We start from the raw sequence: 21,165 nt of genomic DNA on the forward strand, positions 1-21,165 counted from the left end.
AGTAGAGCCATTTCACGTTCAATATCCACATCTACCGTACACATCGATACAGAAAGTGACGCTTCAACTTTAACTAAATAAGCAACAGCTACATCGTAGACAACTGGGACGCGTCAACGCATTTTTAAAGAATCGTCCATCCAGTTTGGTTTTGAATGTAGTGTTTAATTTTGAACAACGTCCACAGTGCGTTGTTTGTTCGGAGGTTTTGGCAAACGAGAGCATGAAGCCGGCCAAATTGAAAAGGCCACAGTTAATCCATAGTTAAAGAATAAAGATGAATCTTATTTTAAACGACATGCCACCAAACTAACGCCACAGCAGTTTAATTTCCAAAAATACACAACAGTTAACCAAAAAGCGTTATAAGCATCTTTCTAGGTTGCCTTTTTGATTGCCAAAACTAAAAAACCTCACAACATTGGCGAGACGCTCTTTTTGTCAGCTGCAATGAAAATGGTTTCGATAATGCAAGGAGAAAAGTATGCCAATGTACTGAAAACAATTCCACTATCAAGTGACACTGTTCATCGTCGTATCAATCTACTTGCTGATGATATCAAAATACAACTTATAGATCGCGTGAAACGGAGTCAATATTATGCTATTCAGCTGGATGAAAGCACTGATGTAGCTAATGTAACTCAACTTTTGATATTTATCCGATACCGATATGAAAACATACGCGAAGATTTGTTATTTTGTCAACGATTAGAAAGAAGAACAATCGGTGAAGCAATTTTTAATGCAGTTAATACCTTTTTTGAAATCCATGATATAAAGTGGGAATATTGTATATCTGTGTAGGCTTTATTCACTGTATGATTCACCGTAAAGCCCTTGCAGCAAAACATTTGCAACCAGATGTAAATAAAGTGTTGGAACAAGTCGTAACAATAATAAATTTTATTAAAGCTCGCGCATTCAACAGTCGCCTTTTCAAAATAATGTGTCGCGAATTGGGATCAGAATACGAAAATCTACTATTACATACGGAGGTCAGGTGGTTATCGCGAGGAAAAATACTCCAACGTGTATTTGATCTCAAAGATGAAATCAGAATATTTCTACTTGAACGGGAACCAAAGCTAGCGGAATATTTTTTGAATGAAAATTAGCAGGCAACAGTTGGCTATCTTTCGGACATTTTTGAAAAACTGAATGATTTAAATCAATCGTTGCAAGGGAAGAGTACAAATGTATTGATTTTAAAGGAAAATAAGTTTGTGGATAGACGAAATCAGTGCTGAAAACTACGAGATGTTTGCATGTTTGGAGAAATTTTCTGAAGAAAACAATATAAAGTTCGAAGAAGAAATTAAAACCAAAATCATCATGCATCTTACAAGCCTTAAGCAAGACTTGGTAATACGATTCCCAGATACGTCACACGGCAACCAATGGATAATTAATCCATTCACTTGTGAACTTAACACTGTGAAGATGAACTTAAAAGAAGAGGAGCAGCTGATCGATTTATTATCCGATGAAAGCCTTCGATCTATTTTCAAAACCACGGATCTATCCAAGTTCTGGATAATGATGGAAAATTAATATCCACTGTTATACAAAACATCTCTGCTGAAATTGCTGCCATTCGCATCTACATACCTGTGCGAGAGAGCTTTCTCCACATCGACTGCTATAAAAACAAAATATCGCCCCAGACTTAACGTAGAACCTGATTTGAGACTGTCTCTTTCTGATAATATATCACCAAGAATTTATATACTGACTGCAAGTGTGCAAGCATAAGGTTCACATTAGTTTGTAAACTTATGTATATGTACCTATTTTTAAAAAAATAAAATGTTAAAATAATTGCTTGTCTCATTTAATGCCATCATAATTATTATGCTTCCAAAATAAATAAACTCTTCAACATAATTTACGAAATAAAAACAGCTAAGTACAACATGGAGGATAATCGAAGTTTACCTTAATTTCGTCCTGAACCAACCTCTGCACTTGTTAATTTAGTGATTTTTTTCTAGGGTCGCTCATAACTTTTTTTTATTTTGGGGTCGCAATATCAAAAATGTTGCGGACCGCTAGCCTACAGGATGGTATTTCCGAAGACAGCAGCGAAGATTGACTTATTTCCTTCCGTTCATTCATTTATCTAGTTTGCGCATCTCTAACATTTGTTTTTTATTTAGTCTTTGTTTAATTTCTTAGAAATAACGGGTGTTTTTTTAGCGGTATAGAAATAGAAGTTGGCAACACGTTTTTAAGGGGCGGCTATTTTGACAGCTGTCAGGTGATTATTATTTACTTTAGTTTGACATTTCAATATGAATAGACGCCTGAACAACGCTTTCAAATTGTGCAAATTTATTTTGAAAATCATAGTTCTGTTCGGAATATGTATCGCGCACTACGTCCATTTTATGGTATACATAATCGCCCATCAGAGCAATTAATTCGATCAACTGTGGAACGTTTTCGCAACACGTTCACTCTTAATGATAATACGCATCCACAGAGACGTCGTACAGTCCGTACAGAAGATGTTGTTGCTGCTGTTGAGCGTAGTATAGAGGAAGACCCGAATCAGTCTATACGCCATCGTGCACAGCAGTTGGATATGTGTCCATCCACTTTATGGAAGATTTTGCGAAAAGATCTTGGTTTGCGTGCTTACAAAATTCAACTCGTGCAGGAATTGAAGCCACACGATCACCTAGCAAGGCGTAGATTCGGTGAATGGGCCCAAAACGAAATTGCCGTTGATCCCGACTTTCATAAGCGAATTTTGTTTAGCGGCGATGCTCACTTTTGGTTAAATGGCTACGTCAACAAACAAAACTGCCGTATTTGGAGTGAAGATAATCCTCAAGGGTATGTTGAGAAACCACTATATCCAGAAAAATTGACTGTTTGGTGTGCTTTGTGGGCTGGTGGAATCATTGGTCTGTACTTCTTCACAAACAATGCTGGCCAGAACGTTACAGTCAATGGTGACCGCTATAGAGGCATGATTACTGACTTTTTTATTCCTGAATTGAACAACCATAATGTGCAGGAGCTGTGGTTTCAGCAAGACGGCGCAACATGTCACACAGCTCGTGCCACAATGGATTTATTGAGGGAAACGTTTGGTAACCGCATAATCTCGCGTTTAGGACCCGTGAATTGGCCTCCAAGGTCGTGCGATTTAACACCGTTAGACTATTTTCTGTGGGGTTATGTGAAGTCGCTAGTCTATGCCAATAAGCCTGAAACGAATGACGAACTGGAGGACAACATTCGCCGCGTTATTGCCGATATACGGCCACAAATAGTGCAAAAAGTCGTCGAAAATTGGACCTCCAGATTAGACTACGTCAGATCCAGCCTTGGTGGTCATATGCCAGAAATCATATTTAAAATATAATGCCAAAAAATGATCTTTCAAATAAAGTTAATTTCCTGTTCATATAAAAAATAATCTTTGTTTTATTCCACTTTAAAGTTCTATATCTCTAAAAAAACACACTTTAGTTGCTTTGTATTTGTGTAATTTGGGTTTTTGTGTTTTATATTGCTCAAAAGGTGAAAAAGATAGATCTGTTAACTTTTATTTTCAAATCATTAGTTTAAATACAAGTTATAATAAATTTGTGTCATGCCATGGCACGTTATCCCTGTTACGTTATCCCTGAAAGTTAATTATCCCAAAGTTAATGGTAATATTTTAATAATAAGTCTATTATTACTGAAGTTGTCACACAATTTTTTTTGCAAACATTATATTGCAACCTGTCATGTCCAAATGTAGGTAACCGTTTTTTCAAAGATCTGTCCTCTGGTCTAATATAGAAAAACATAATATTTGTAGTTTATAGATATTATTTTTAATATGCATATAAGTAGGTTATATATATATAACTGGAAATCAAACTGAAAATAATTAAGTAGGTAAGTATACTTATTGTTGATTCCAATAATAACAAAGTAAAACAATATAGTTTGACATGACATAAAAGTAAACAACACAGAATGTATAACAAATAAATTCTCTGTAACAAAATAAAATGAAAAATCCAGGAAAAATATATTATAAATAGATTTAAATCCATAAATTTACTAAATGTATTACACAATTCCTTAGCAACAAATCTGATCACTAAATTAAAAACAAAAATTGAGGTTAGTACATCGGTTTCATCATCGGACATCCAAATTGTATTTACAACTTAGACTAACGATAAGAAAAAAACAGAACAAAAAATACATCACAAAGAAGTTAAAACTAATATTAGCATAATACCAGGAAATAGTTATTGGGTCACATAACGAAGATAAACATAACAGTGATGATGGTAATACAGTCAGTCATATTGTCTGTGACAGTGTAGGCCATTATCAACGACTGATTGTAAAAAAATATTTACTGATAAAGATTTTACTTTAAATAATTTTTTGATTATCAATATCTTACCTTGAATCGAATTTACTACCATCGGTCAAAGTACCAGTGTAGTGCATGGTCAACGTATCTCCTTGCTTTGATTTAACATCACACATTTCGGGTTTGAATAACACATCAACTTTTAGGTCATCGGTGCAAGATGCGATGGCGAAAAGTGCGGCGAAAAAGAAGCCGGTGAAAAGCGTGTTTCCAAACATGATTGTATACTTCCACGACAAAGTTTCGAAGTTAACTGAACTGAATGTGAATGAAAAACTTTGTTCTTGCCACGGAACGAGTAATCGGCTAAAGGCCGACGGTCATAAAATGAAGTGCTCCGTTGCCGTTTTATTTTTACGTAAGGTAACATGAAAACACTATTATGATCGGATTCAGAATTTAATTTTAAGTGTAAAAGTTCTTACAAAAATGTCTAATAATAAGTTTGAACTATATTGATATACAAAGTGTTAAAAATTTCAAATCAAAATAAAAATTGATGGTAAACTGTTCTTATATTTTTTTTCAAATTTGCCAAGATGCTCTTTAGAAAAGTAATACTTCGATACCTAACAATTATTAACCTTTCAGGAATAAGGTGACACGATGGTACACAAAACGTAACGTCGGAGTAGCAGTCCGCAAATCTAGAAAAGACAAAAAACAAATATTTTCGGAAAAAACGGTCTGAGAACTTGTCGATTCTTTATTTATATATTTAAAATAGACAAAAAAAAATTTGCATACAAATTTATTAGAACTTAAACTCATGCAGTAAAAATAAAAGTTAACAGATATATCTTTTTCACATTTTAAGTACTATAAAACACAAAAACCAATATTCAACAAATACAAAACAACTATTTCTAAGAAATTAAACAAAGACTAAATAAAAAACAAATGTTTGAGAGATGCGCAAAGTAGATAAGTATATGAATGAACGCAAATAAGTCAATTTTCGCTACTATCTTCAAAAATGCCATCCTGTAGGAAGTCGGAGTAAATGCATTTGGCGTGTTCTAAGCATACAACTTTTTCGAATTTTTGACAGGTATATCTGGTTGGCCTATTTTATTGTCTACTAGAATCAAAACAACGAATTCGAGGATTAGGTTGTGGATTTGGGGCTGGAACAATTTCTTCTTCATTACTACAAATTTCTTTTATTCTTGACCTGATTGATCTAGGAATACGTTTATTCAAAAATCGACGTTGCAGATGATCGGTCCCTAGTTCCATACCAAGAGCTTCTAGAAAATGTCATAGGTAAATGGCACGGTCTACATTTATTAAGTTGAAATCCTTGCTGTGCTGCAGTGATCTCAGTTTGGGAACCAAGATGCGGATAGTGAGGTGCTACGTTCTTCCAGTGTTACTATATGGAGTTGAAGCCTGGACACTGACGCAAGCCACTGAAAAACGAATCGAAGCCTTCGAGATGTGGATATACAGAAGGATACTAAAAATATCTTATGTGGACCATGTCACCAACGTTGAGGTCACGCTAAGCTTGAGTACCTCGGCCACGTGATGCGGAACGAAGAAAAATATCGAATTCTTCAACTCGTTATGCAGGGTAAAGTATTTGGCAGAAGAGGACCGGGACGCCGTCGTATCTCGTGGTTGAAAAATCTTCGACAATGGTTTGGGATGACCTCAGCGGAGCTGTTTCGCAGAGCAGTCAACAAAACGATGATAGCCTTGATGATCGCCAACATCCGGACCGGATAAGGCGATATAAATCTATCTCATTAGATTTATATTTGTTTGTTACAAATGAATTGATACCGGCTACATTCATTGCAGAATAAAAAATGATCATAGGCTATTGGCGAGTGGCTCGAGCGCAATTGTAAGCGGCACACATTTTATTAACTAGATCTACTCCTCCTTTAGATCTATTATAGTCAATGATGATTTCTGACTTGCCCGTTAATTCATCTAGTAAATCGTTGAGAGTAAAATAACGTTTTTGTTTGTGTTTCTGGGTATATACAATCGTACATTTTTACATAGGCAAACATACGTGTTTTTTCCGCTATCTTAGGATTAGTAAATTAAAGTGGAAACTCGCTTTTGTTTTTTCTCATAGTGCCTATCATAGTCAGATAATGTTCGTTCAAAAGAAGATCGGCCAAGTTAAGTCCATTGTAACATTTATGTGAGAACCAGATATAGGACTGCAGAGGCGAGGAACGAGGGAAATATTGGTCGGAAATATATATAGACCAGGTGGCTGTTGTCCAACGTTCACCTCTAGATATGCGGTATAACGAGGCGTCTACTAATGCGTAGATTTTTATGCCGTATTAGGTTTATTGTGCATATATATACACTATACACCGATTGCTATATCAGGTCCATCTATAACAGAAAGTGAGGTTACACGTTCAATACCAACGGCAAAAAATGGAAAAGCACTTGGACCCGATGAAGTAAGTGCTGAAATACTAAAGTTTTTGGGAGAAAATGGAATTAAAGCTCTGTGTAATCTCTTTAACAGAATTTATGACACTGGGATATTACCAATTGATTGGTTAAAGTCTACATTTGTCACAGTACCTAAGAAACATCATCCAAAGACATGCGGTGATTATCGGACAATAAGTCTGCTGAGTCACGTTTTGAAGATCTTCCTGCGAGTAATACACAGCAGAATTTACACGCTGTTAGAGGACAGAATTAGCAATACTCAATTTGGGTTTAGGAGTGGCTTGAGTACAAGAGAAGCCTCGTTTAGTATACAGATGCTAGTACAGGGATGCAGAGATATAAATCAAAATGTGTACATTTGTGCAATCGATTTTGAAAAGGCTTTTGACAAAGTGCGACATAACAAAATGCTAGAAATATTGGAAACAGCTGGATTGGACCATAAAGATCTACGAATAATTACAAATCTATACTGGCATCAAGTGGCAAGAATAAAGGTTAAACAAGAACTGTCGGATGAAATAAATATAAAAAGAGGAGTGACAAGGCTGTATATTGTCGCCTTTAATTTTTAACTTATATTCGGAAGATATATTTAAGGAAGCCTTAATGGAGACAACCGAAGGTATTATTATGAATGGAATAACCGTCAACAATATTAGATATGCCGACGATACCTTAGTGCTTGCTAATTGCGGAGAAGACCTTTAAAATCTAATGAACAAAATAAAACAGACTTGTGATCAGTATGGATTAAAACTCAACGTTAAGAAAACTAAATATATGATAGTTAGCAAACAAAATTATATACAGGATGACGGTATAAAAGTCGGAGATGCCACACTGGACAGTGTAGAGAAACTCGTGTATCTCGGCCGTAATAGCTAGGATCCAACCGCAGAAATTAAAAGCCGAATAGAACAAGGCCGAGCTGCCTTTATAAAAATGAGTAATGTACTTTGCAGTCACGATCTTATCATTGACCTTAGAGTTCGAATGACATCTTGCTACATCTTTCCTGTCCTGCTGTATGGAGTGGAAGCGTGGACTCTAACTGAGGCTATCCTTAGACGCTTGACAGTCTTTGAGATGTGGGTATACAAATGACTACTGAAAATAAGCTGGGTCGAGAGAGTTAGAAATGAGGAGGTCCTTAGACGGCTGAACCAAACAACACAACTGGTCAACATAATAAAGAAAATCAAGCTGGAATACTTCGGTCACATTATGAGACACCCTGAAAAATATGATCTTTTACATCTGATCATTCAGGGAAAGATCCAAGGTAATCGTGGTCCTCGTAGAAAAAGAACATCATGGCTGAATAATCTAAGGCAATGGTATGGAAAATCAACTACATCGTTATTTAGAGCTGCTGTCAATAAAGTCACGATAGCGAATATGGTAGCTAACATGATATCCAACGATCGATAACGGTCATGGAACTAGAAGAAGAAGAAGTGCATATATACCCTAAAGCCACACTTGCTACGAAGAGCTTCCAGTTTTTCATCTACCGTTGTATATGCTGATAATGAAGAATGTTTAGGTAAATTTGAATTAAACAAATCGAAGAATTCTCTCACAGCTGAAAATTTGTAATATTTTTGCTTCTGTAATCGTATGCGTTTATCATTAAAACCGATATGTCTGAGCAAAAACTTAAACCGTGCAACGGACATTGTCAATCTTAAAATCTATGGCGATGAGCTGTTTGTTCTAAAGAGATCTTCTGCATTTCTGTGGTTATTTTTGGTTACCCCAGCTATATATAAAAGACCCAATAATGCCCTAAGTTCTAAAATAACTGTCTTTTTTCAGATTTATTACTGAGATTGTAAGAACACAGTTCAATAAAGATATTCGTGTTGTCTACAATGGTTTGCAAATGCTCTTATAAAAAAACAACTCCAAATCTTTGATGCGATTTTCATATATCTTACTTCCCTAATTACTTCAGAAATTTTTACCTTCATTAAATTGTTACTACGAGTTCGTATCCGGCAGTTTCATACACGTTTCTTCCATTGAGTTGTTTCATCCTTGCCAATGAAATGCGGCACTCTTTGTGGAACACTCAAGTCTTCTGAGATTGGCTCCTCAATTTATTCTTCCATGTCAGTGTCGTGGTCCTGTATTTCTTCGAAATCTCCTTCCAAACTAACATTGGCATCGTCAGGTTCAACTTCTGGCTCAGAATCAGAGAGAAATTCCACATGAAGCTTTTTAAGATATGCTTGTTGCTTTTCAAAACTCATATTCAAAAAATTTGTGAAAAAATAAGTTTATATCAATCAAAAATACAGAAAACATAATCAGTAGATCACTCCTAATTATAAATTACATAAATATTTTTTATGTACCCCAGAAATAAACCCACTTGCATAACGTGCGAACTCACGTTCCGCAATTCAAAATAGCAGCAGAACTAAATGCACTAGAGAACTTTCACAACTCACAACTGTACTGAATAGAATATCCCCCCGCTTGAAGCTAGCGAGCACGCCACGACCGATATCATTATTAATCGTCAGAAATCGACAAATAATTCGACAAGCCGATTCATAGTCCGCACGTTAACTCTGAAAGGTTAACTTTTGAAGAACTTAACAACATTAAAAGTTCTTGAAACAACCATTAAAAAGATGGTAATTAATTTGGTATGCTGTATGCCATTAAGGCATTTTCAAAATCGATAGGGAACATATATAAGGGTTTTTTACTTCTTAACATCGTTGAAGGAGTGTATACATATAAAATAGTGTGTTTCTAGTTCCAATGCATCTTCTGAACGCAAATTGTTCTGTTTAGAAGAGTATGCAACAGTATATTTATAGTAGTATTTTACATGGATCATTAAGCTAACGTGTCTATGATTGCTTCATTTCTTAACGATTTGATTCTTAGGGAGAGAAATGTATACGAAATGTCACTGTTATCATATATTTGATTGAGTAGTACATTGAGTTCTTTAATATTGTCATTTGGGAACAATTTTAGTCATTTACTGTATATTTGTATGTAAAGTACATTCACAAATATATGCCTTCACTTATGCATATTTTGGTAAGCGGTAAACCAAGCATTAACACAGCAGGAGTTTACGGTTATCACGCAGCTTCTTGAGGTGATGCAGGGTGAGTCACGGTGAGTGAAACAGAACTGATACTAACACGACAATTTCACGCGCAGAGTAACTTGAAGCAGTTTTCACGGTCCGTGATCCAGCGTTACGCAATTCTCATTTCGTAGATTATAACGGTGTGTGGATGTAAGATCAATAAGATCAAGATGAAAGAAAAATTTATAGAAGCAGTAAGAAATCGTCGAATGTTGTACGACACTAGCCATGAAGATTATATGCGGACAAAATTGAAGACTTAAAAATGGGATGAAGTGGCAACGGAAAGTGATATGAAAAATGGTAAATTTATTATTGTTTTATTACTTCTTATAGAATATAAGTAGCAACAAACTAAAAGATAACCATGCTTTTCATTAATTAAAATAATAATTCCAATCACAATATTAATTAATTTTTTAAAAACAATATTATCAGTATTTTCCTATGGCAACAATTTCCCCTTGTCATGGTACCGAACCTACAGTGTTAAAATATATTGTAAAATGATGCCGAATTTAGAATGCTTTTGTCCATTTCGTGTACTGTTTGCATGTAATGGGCGTAATTGATTTTGTGGCATAACTTCTTTAGTGTTATCTTCACTTTGTACTAAGGGAGAATTTCTTAACTAATTATGCAATCTTAACAAGCAGCCTTCACAACTCCGACAACAGTGCCCATCTTGCTTTCAAATGATGTCCGGAAAATTTGAAAACGTGAAGCCAGTATTCCGAAAGCACATTCAAATGTTTGCTGCGCTCCGGACAGTCGGTAATTAAAAATTTGCTTTCATAATTATGAGCATTTTGTTTCGGATATGGTCTCATCAAATTCTCAGACAAGGGGAATGCCTCCTCTTCTACAAAGATAAATGGCATGAGCTTCTCTATTGAAGGTAGCATACTAGGTGTTGGAATATCTAACGTATGTTTTAGAAGTTTTGTGTACATAGCGCTTGTGTTAAAAATGTTTACATCACTGAATCTTCCTTGTGATCCTACATCAATTGTTATGAATTTATAATTCGAATCCACAATGGCCATTAAAACGGTAGAGAAAGTGTGGTTATAATTGAAATAGGAGGACCCACTTTTTGCTGGGTTGTTAATTATTACATTTTTACCGTCAATGGACCCAATACAATGTGGGAATTGCCCTTTTTGTTCGAAACCTATTGCAATTGATTTCTTCTGTTGATTTCGGCAAATACAACGTGTACATAAATTTTCACATGGCTTGAGAGCTCCCGTATGATATTTGAAACCGTGAGTTCACTCATTCTGTAGCTATATGCAATATTTCTATAACCGTTTCCTGACGACAAGTATCTGCAATAAAAAATAATTAATATTGTAATTTTTTTTCATTTTTAAAATAATTATTTTTTATCTTATGTCAATCATTACCTTCCTTGTTGTTTTAGGGGCAAAAGCCAAAACGTTGTGGGAGAAGCTTCGACATTCATTGAGAGATGCACTTAGAACACAACAAAAATACCTTAAAAGTAAAGCAGCAGCTGAAAATATCAGACCGTGAAAGTTTCAGAAACAAATGGGATTTCTACAACCTTACATGGGCAACAAGAAACGAGAAGGAAATCTGCAAGAAGAATATATCGATAATAATATTACACAAAATAGTGAAGATAACGTAATGACCGCGGATCTAGCAAAAAAATCACAGAAACACAAAATGCTGACGCAAAATGAAATCATTCATGAATCTCATGTTCCGCAGGTTCCTCATGACATTTCTTCGTCGTCAACCCAAATGTTATATTAATATCCCAAAATGTTATGTTAATGTTAAACACATTAAATACATTTACACAATACCTAACACTAGAAGTGTTCTAGTGTTAGTTATACCGCGGCCATGTTCGCTTAAATATTTATTATTCCTCTGCGGGCATAGATTTATATTTTTATTAACACCAACGAAATAATCTTACGCCGGCAACGCCGGCGTTCACTGAAAGACCTGCTGTAACTAGAATTTCGCCACGAGACTCGCGGTGTGCCACGCTGCAGTTGTGTCGTCACATTATCTGTCTCTGTCGTGTACATACAGAGCAGGAATACTTGGTCTATTGAAGCCACAGGTCTGTATCTTATTGGACGAAATGTACACGTGATTTTTGGTGAAATTTAAATTGGTTTGGAATACATATTATTGTTGGTTTATCTTATCACTGTCATTAATTCAATAGGGTATGGTTTGTATTATTGATTTTTTTAATGTGTGTAGGTGCGAAGCCTACCTTGTAATTTAAAATATATGAATATAAGAAAATAAAATAAATCAATATTCGATTTATAATAATAAATATTCATAAATAAAAATATTCATGTATTTATAAATAATGAAAAAACTATAAAATAAGATAAATAGATAACTGGACACTTTGCTGAAATAACGCAAGCACCAAATTCGATTTTCTTTTGGAAAATAAAAATCTTTTGATTATACAGTTTAACAAAATGGAAAAAAATATCTGCTGGAAAAGCAATTATTAGTATTTTAAATAGATTTGATGCGTTGATTTAAAAAAGTCTTTATTTTTTTCTGGTTTTTTTAAAACAGCACAAAATAATAAAATATTTTTACAGGTCAAAATTAAAATTTTCCTGAATTTGTTGGACTTTTATTTAATTTTTCGGAATTGTAGAACAATTAGAATGTAATCACATAATTCAGGGAGACGCATGTGATTTAAAAAATAATATTTTTTACTCGTCGTTTTGATCCTTGAAAATCGTCATTTTTCGTTTTTTTTTCAGTTCTAAATTATTTGTAACCCAAAAAAATTGCAAAAAATTGCAGAACATTAGAAACACCTTTTTTTCTACAGGATAATCCAAAAAACATAAAAAGTATTTTTTCGAGCCAAAAAAAACTGATTTTTCAATTTGTTTAAAAAAAATTGTTTAAATAAATTAAAACAACTTTTCGCATAGGTTACCTTGAACTTTATTCTGGGATGTCTCACGAAAGTGATTGATGATAATGATGACGATAGTGTGTTTGGCATGGAAACTAGTCCATTTGACACTGAATTATGTTATATTTAAGTATTGGAACTTGATTATAACAAATTTATATTATAAAGTGCTTTTCAGATAAAACTATGCACCTTAAATAACTTTTGAACTTTTTAATTTTTAAGAAAACGCCAAAAACATGTCAATTAATATTTGAAGGGGGAGACGTTATATCATATTTAGCGAGAGCGCCCACCAAAGTGGCGTGGCATGTAACATGGCAGTGGAATAGCACGGGCATGGCACTGGCGTGGCAGGTAGCGCACACCAAAGTAGCATGGCATTAAAAAGGCTAGTTAAATTCAAAATACTACATACTACAGAAGACTAGATTGTCTACGGAAGAAGAAAGCTCAACTTCTTGCGTCGTTAGCTTTTCTATCACGATGTCGAGACAACGGGGTACTACCGAACTTCTTACGAACGAATCGATCCATCAGAACAAGTCAAGCCAATAGAATATATACACGCATGGAAAAAGCACTATTACGAGAACGAATACATGACACCAGACGAAATTTGGCGAAGGTTGACAAGGAGCTTCTAGATTTGTTTTACGTTTTGAGCAGCAGGTTGAAATATGAAGATTGGAATAAAATTGAATCCATTTGTTACAGAAAAATGGAAAATGAACTAGAAAGGAACACTGAACGCCAGAAAAACAAATACGAACGCTTAACCAAACATAAGGAGGTAGAATCAAAACAAAACACAGAAAGAACAGTGGTCAATCTTTCAGATAAAGGTTTAACTTCAGCTGAAACATCATTGTTAGCCAAAGGGGGAAATTTTGCGATTGTGCCTAAAGTTATACCTAAAGAAGACATCATCGCTAATATAGAGTCTGCGATCCGCAACTTATCAATCGAAGCAGCTGAAGAAATAAGGACAGAATCAGCAAGAATTTTGCATAAAGCTAAGACACCGAAAAATAATTTGAGCCACCAAGAAATACGTGCCATAAAATCGTTAAACGCAGACAAAGATGTTGTAATTTTACCAGCAGACAAGGGAAACGCCACGATCGTAATGAAGACAGCCGACTACAAAACGAAAATACAAAATCTTCTAGATCCTGCGGTTTATAAGAAACTTAAAAAAGATCCCACAGCAGTCACCCTACGGAAAATCAACAGACTTATTAAATCTTCGTCCATACCAGAGGAGATAAAGCCAAGAATATGCAACAGCGAAGCAGTCCCACCACGCTTGTATGGCTTGCCGAAAATACACAAAGACGATGTACCTCTCCGCCCTATTGTGAGCTCCATAGGATCTCCGTCTTACAGCCTTGCAAAACATCTGGCCGATATTTTACAACCACATATAGGAAAAAACGATGCCTTTGTAAAAGACTCCGCCCATTTTATTGAGAAGATCAAAGGAATAACTTTGCAGGAATCTGACATTCTTGTTAGTTTTGATGTGGTTTCCCTATTTACAAGAGTCCCCCTAGAAGACGTTCTGAATTTAATTGAGGGACTAGTTTCCAAGGATATGGTGGAATTATACCGTATTTGCCTAACTACCACATACTTTTCATGGGAAGACCAAATTTATGAACAGATGGATGGAGTAGCAATGGGAAGCCCACTAAGCCCGGTCGTAGCCAACCTTTTCATGGAGCATTTAGAGAAGAAGATAATGGACTCAGCATACAAGCCTAGGGTATGGTTCAGATACGTTGATGACACCTTTGTGATTTGGGGTCACGGAGCAGAAAAACTAAACGATTTCCTGGCTTATATAAATACACTACATCCAAATATTCAATTTACGATGGAAACAGAAAAAGCTCAACAACTAGCGTTCCTGGATGTATTAGTAAATCGAAAGGAAGGTCACTTAGGACATAAAGTGTATCGAAAACCTACACACACAGACAGATACCTAAACAGGAACTCAAATCATCATCCTAGCCAAAAACAAGGTATCATCAAAACTTTGGCAGAGAGGGCGAAGAGAATTTGTGAACCACAACATCTCCAAAGTGAACTTCTTTATATTGAAAAAGCGCTCACCTCTAATGGGTACACCAGAAGAGAAATACACAAGGCGATGAACAACGTATCTAGAAGAAGGGACGAAGAAACAGAATGTAAAGGGAAAGCGTTCTTGCCCTATATATCGGGGGTAACGGACAGAATTGGGCGAATACTCAAGAAAGCCAACATAAAGACCATCTTCAGACCTACAAAGAAGATCAAGGATTGTTTAAGATCGGTAAAAGACAAACGCGACCCATTAGCAACGGCCGGAGTATACCGAATACCATGCACATGTGGAATGGTATATGTGGGAACCACAAAAAGACACACCAACACCAGGATAAATGAACATAAAAGCCATTGTCGTTTAGGACATATCGACAAATCTGCCGTTGCCGAACACGCTTTGGGAAGCGGAGAACATCGAATACTATTTGAAGAAACACAGATGCTGGACAAAACTTCACAGTACTACCCACGGTTATATCGGGAAGCGGTGGAAATATACAAGCACCCAAACAATTTCAATAGGATAGAAGAAGGACTAAAAATCAACAAAACATGGATACCAGTATTAAAATCCACAAACGCCCTTCCCGCCAAACACGGAGATAGAAAAGCTACTATAAACAACGACACGCCCCCTCAAGCCGAAACCAGTGGAGGGGAGGCGAGTGGGAATTATAAATATTGCCTCCGTAGTACAACGCGTCGTCAGTTTCTGCTTACAAGCGAAGCATCAACATCTCCAGAAGATGCCAACCCCTAGTGTTGGCGAAACGTCGAGAACAAATCTCAACAGAAGACAACGGCCCAACAGCCCGAATAAACAGTTTAATAAGTTAGACGATGGCCGTGAAAGCCTAACGCAATTTATAAATTCAAAATGTCGTCATCTGAGGATGAAGTTATGCTTACGCTTTTAAATGTCAACAATATGAACAGAAATCGTCCGCAACATCAGTTTTGAGTACACCCTTATTGGAAAGAGATGCAAGAGCATAGTAGATTTAGGGCCGATTGTTCGAACGCTAATCAAAACTTGATTGTAATCAAATATTTAATTACAATCAAATACGTCACAGCAGCTGTCAAAATTATTAAAAATTGCTTATTATTATTATTGATTTGTAAATAAAAACATGAAATTAAAATCAGAAAGAGTTTATCTAATTATGGTTTATTTTAAATTTAAAAGTAAAATAATAAAATTGAATAAAATAAATCAGTCAACATAACTCAAAATGTGACGTATTTGATTTTAATTAAATATTTGATTACATTAGTAATCACAAAGTATTTGATTAGCGTTCGAACAATTGGTCCTTAATGTATTTAAAAAATTAAAAAATTCCGGACTTGTGTTGTCATAGATACCTGGAAATTTCTCAATGAATGAGACAAAACGAATATTAAATTCTGGACTTCTTCTTCTTAAAGTGCCCTCTCCTCAATGGAGGTTGGCTACTACAATTTTAAACTCTTCTCTATCTTCAGCTGTTCTTATTAGCTGTTCAAAATTTAGTCCTGTCCATTGTCGGATGTTTCTGAGCCACGATAGTCTTTTCCTTCCTAGGCCTCTCTTTCCCTCGATTTTTCCTTTCACTATAAGTTGGGCACATTGGTACTTATTATTTCTCAGTATGTGGCCTAGGTATGATGTTTTTCTAACTTTTACTGTGTTAAAAAGTTCTCTTTCCTTGCCTATTCTATGCAGCACTTCTTCGTTTGAGGTATGCGATGTGAAATTTTGAGTATTCTCCGGTAGATCCACATTTCAAAGGCCTCCAATTTATTTACGGTTGATGTTTTAAGGGTCCACGTTTCAACTGCATATAGAAGAGTCGACCAGACGTAGCATTTTGATAAACGTAGTCGAATTTCGAGTTTTATTCGAGAATCACAAAGCAGTTTTTTATTTTTTCGAAATATTCTCTGGCCTGTTCTATTCTCGATCTTATTTCTATAGGATTTAGGCTGCTATCGATCCAACATCCCAGGTACTTAAATCTATTGACCTGTTCTAAAATGTGCCCATTTATTGTGCAAGGTTGAGGTACCTTTTGGTTTTTTCGGATTGACATCACTTACATCACATCAATGTTTATTTTCATACCAAATTGCTCACAGGTCGAGTTGGTCTTGTCGATAAGTCGTTGTAGACCTAAGTCGGAATCCGAAATTAACACTGTATCATCGGCGTATCTGATACTGTTGATATTTATGCCATTCACTTTGACTCCATCCTTGGAATCCTCCAATGCTTCTTTACATAGAACCTCGGAGTAAAGATTTAACAGCAGAGGCGACAGATCACATCCCTGTCTAACTCCCCTCCTAATTTCTACTTCTGCGGATGTGGAGCTTTCGATCCTAACTCTGGCGTTTAGGTTCCTTCCAGTACAAGTTTTTTAAGAATTTGATGTGTTTTCCATCTAAACCGACTTCTTGCAAACGTTCTAATAGTAGGTCGTGTCTTACTCTATCAAATGCTTTTTCTAAGTCTAAATTCTGGACTGTCTTCCATATTTAAATTTTTCAACAAACACATGCAAAATGCAAGTAGCACGTGGCAAAAAGTAGAACAAATCTATGACGTGGCATAGCAAGCTGCATGACGCCATTGTCACTGTCATTTTAGTGTGCGTTGAATCATTCGTTTGCATTGGTTACATTTTAAGTAACATGCTAGACGCGCGCTACTTGCCACTTGCCATGCCAGTTTGGTGGGCGCTCTCCCTTAAGTTTGCTGGGAAATGCACCCTTTCACCCCCCATTTTTTAAATTACTTCTCCCTTTTTTATTTTATATTTGGATTCTTCTTTTTGTACTGATTTTAAAAATGTGCATTCGGGTTGAAGTGATTAGTTTATGAGATTTTTTTTAACCAGATAGTATCTCTCTCACCTTAATTGACTGTATCAAAATAGGTTGTAGCATAATTTAAAATTTTTAAATACTTAACCTTACTATTTGTAGTACCTACAAAAACAAAGAAAAAAGAAACTTCACTTTTTATTAAAGTTTTATCAAAGGTTTTCGGTATTATTTGGACATTAATTTTAATCGGTTAATGGCCAATGACAATTTGTTATTACTGTAATGTAAACATAGCAAGGAAATAAAGAAGGAAAAAATTAAGGGATAATTAGCATAGTAAAGAGTAATAATTATTTATGTCATTATTATATATTCCAAATTAATAAAGAATATATTCGACACAGTTTAACGTATACATTTCAAATTAAAAACAAAACAATTGACCCAGTTTAACACAGGCCTGAATGTTTAAAAAATTACGACACTTAGACCTTGTTGGAAATTAATACAAGGTACGAACTGTTAAACAAGTGAGAAGAATTGAGCTGACTAAGAAGTTTTACATATCGTGATCCAGTTTAACACATGGAATAGATGGCATAATCAGCGAAATCGTAAAAACAAATCTCCACTTCGGACGTGACAAAAAGAATCTAAGGTACGAGTTGGGAATAGATAAAAACAGAACGAAGCGGGCCAGCGGCTAGTAAGTGCGCGGCGCCCGAGAGTGGTACCACGCGAGGGGGAGACTAGTGGGAAGTTGGCACTCTAGACGCTCCACGCCAGAAGTGTGGAGATCGGACGATACGCAGCCAGTGAACGCGCTATTTAACTCGACGGGATAGTGTGACGTATATGTGCCGGCAACTGGAGATTCGAAGGTTCGCGATCTCAAATCCCTGTAGGACTGGAGGCGTATTCATTAGCTAGAGCCTAAATACGCTAAGGTTACTAATATCTATATACTAACCCAAGGTATATCTAATGATACGGAATTGTCCGACCTTTAATTCCTTGCTTTGTCTCTTCTCGTCTCCCTTCGCGCCTGATCGAACATTATTGGTCATAACTGATATTTTGTAGTGTACAGTCTATTTAATACATTGTAAACTCTAAATTTGTTTTTGTTATTCCTGGCCGTTACAGGTAGAGACTAGAAGAGATACACATTTCGCTTATGCAGTGCTCCGGCTTCTAACGTAAGCTCATAGCCTCTCACTCTTTGCAGGACCTGAGACCGAGAAGTCCTTAATCCCATTCCTTCCAAAAATTTCCCTACCCTCTTGTAAATCCGCGAGGGCGGAACCAGTCAGTCCAGACTAGTGGAACCAGTAAGCCTTGCCCCGCTCGCAGGGATAAGTATCCCCTAAGAATTGTAGATGCATTGATAAGGATATTGAGACAGACGTCTTCTACAATGGTGACAGCCTTTATTAGAGTGGAGACAATTCATTACAGGGGTTTATTAGATTTATTTCCAGCTTCAATCCTAAATTATTATGGCTAGCCCCCCAATTTATTAGATTACTTGTAACAGACTATTTTGATACGTCTGCAATTTGATCTCTGAAATAGTTTACACTTTGCAAGAAAGAATCGAAATTGTAGGTTTATACTAAAAAAATAATAATTGTGCAAGACCTGCTGCTAGAATTTTTATTGAAACACCCCACAATAGACATGCAACTCATAAGTATGAGATTGAACTGATGCAAGAATTTAGAGCAACAGGGTAAGTTTGCAATAAAAACATAACTGACAAGGACTTGTAAATAACGAAGGAATGCAAGTAGCTGTTTTAGGAAAAGTTAACTTAGAGGATGAGCAATCACAGTCACTGTCAACAATAAGCAGAGCAATCGGTGTTTCATCTTCTATAGCCTTCCGAGTCCTCCATAAATTTAAGTTTCATCCATACAAAATTAAATTGGTAAAGTTTATTCGTTTACCAAATTCCCATCAGTAAACATGAGCACGTGTTGATATTCGCCGTGTCATTCGTCAAGAGGCTATTAAATATAATTTATTACCTTAAGCCAGACAGATTCTCATGTTACAGATCCAAACTTGCCAGCATTTTAAATTCAAATTGTATCGTGTTGATTTTTAAGTTAATATATTGTGTTATATTTATGTTATAGTTATTGTTAAGTTATTTACTGGTCGTGTTATTTTTTAGAGTTTAGTTAAATTGTGATATAATGATTAAATTTCAAGAAATTCTTACACTAACAGTTTCAAAAGTAAATATTTTTAAAAATCATCTGATACATAGGTCGTACATCAGTACGACCCTGTTTGGCTTACACGTGGTTCTATTGACGATTGGGAATTTGTAAAATGAATAGGGTTTAGAAGAGTTAAATGAAGAAGATTTGATCGTCTTGTCGAATTTTGTGAATTAATGACACAATGTATCATTAACAATCCACAATTGTTAAACAATATTTACTTCTTGAATGAATGCTCATTTTCATTAAATGGTTTGGTGAACAGGCATAATTGCCAATACTGAGCTGGGAGTGATCCACATATTGTGCTTGAATTTTACACATAGCATTCTCAAAGGTTCAATGTATGGTGTGGTATCCTAGGTGATCACAATATCGGACCCTTCTTTATTCCTAGAAACTTAAATGGTGCATTGTATCTTGAGTTACTTAGACAAGTGGTTGATCGTATTAGAACAATAGTAGAAAATGATGATAAACTTTCTGAAGATTTGGTTGTATTTCAACATGATGGAGCTCCTCCATACTTTGCTCTACCTATGCGACAATTTTTAAACGAAACTTTTCCCACTCGTCAGATAGGTAGAAGAGGACAGATGATAGATTGGCCACCTAGGTCACTGGATTTAATACCCCTAGACTTCTTCTTATGGGGGTATTTTAAAAAAATATTACGATACTCAAACCAGACTCTCTAGATGATTTACGTCAAAGAAGAGAGGATGAATGTCGGGGGGTGAGAGGGTGCTATTCCCATCAAGCTTAAATATGACATAATGTCCCCCTTCCAATACTAATTGATGTGTTTTTGCGCTTTTTCTAAAAATTAGAAGTTTAACAGTTATTTAAGGTGAAGAGTTTTATCTGAAAAGCACTGTATATCCGAATGCATATAAATGAGTGAGTAACAGTAGATGGGTTATGTTTACTGGCAGTTGTACATTACTATTAACCAAGTTTTCATAAAATGTAGCTGAAAGTGCTTTTACTTTGAATACATTCAAACTCTCTCTTTAATCCTGACCTCCCGAAGGGAGTGTAGTTGTCATCGTCATGGTCATTTATTTTATCTCATGCATAGGTCTTTTGCATATTCCTGTAATTTGATCGATCCATCTTGTTGGGGATCTTCCCC

General features: G+C 35.6%; 1 protein-coding gene across 2 annotated transcripts in view; it reads right to left on the reverse strand.

Moving 5' to 3' along the window:
• The window catches only part of LOC140450397 (FK506-binding protein 2-like), a 321,290-nt gene extending 316,611 nt beyond the window's left edge, over positions 1-4,679 (reverse strand). Inside the window, exon 1 of one of the 2 annotated variants that reach the window (XM_072544001.1) lies at positions 4,424-4,679. In XM_072544001.1, coding sequence (XP_072400102.1) covers positions 4,424-4,611 — 188 coding nt within the window. In that variant the 5' untranslated portion in view covers positions 4,612-4,679. The remainder of the gene's footprint in view (positions 1-4,423) is intronic. The other variant, XM_072544003.1, reaches the window with a different exon arrangement.
• Between the last annotated feature and the right edge of the window lie 16,486 nt (positions 4,680-21,165).

Source organism: Diabrotica undecimpunctata, chromosome 9, assembly GCF_040954645.1.
Source record: "Diabrotica undecimpunctata isolate CICGRU chromosome 9, icDiaUnde3, whole genome shotgun sequence".
In the NCBI taxonomy this organism is placed as follows: Eukaryota; Metazoa; Arthropoda; class Insecta; order Coleoptera; family Chrysomelidae; genus Diabrotica; species Diabrotica undecimpunctata.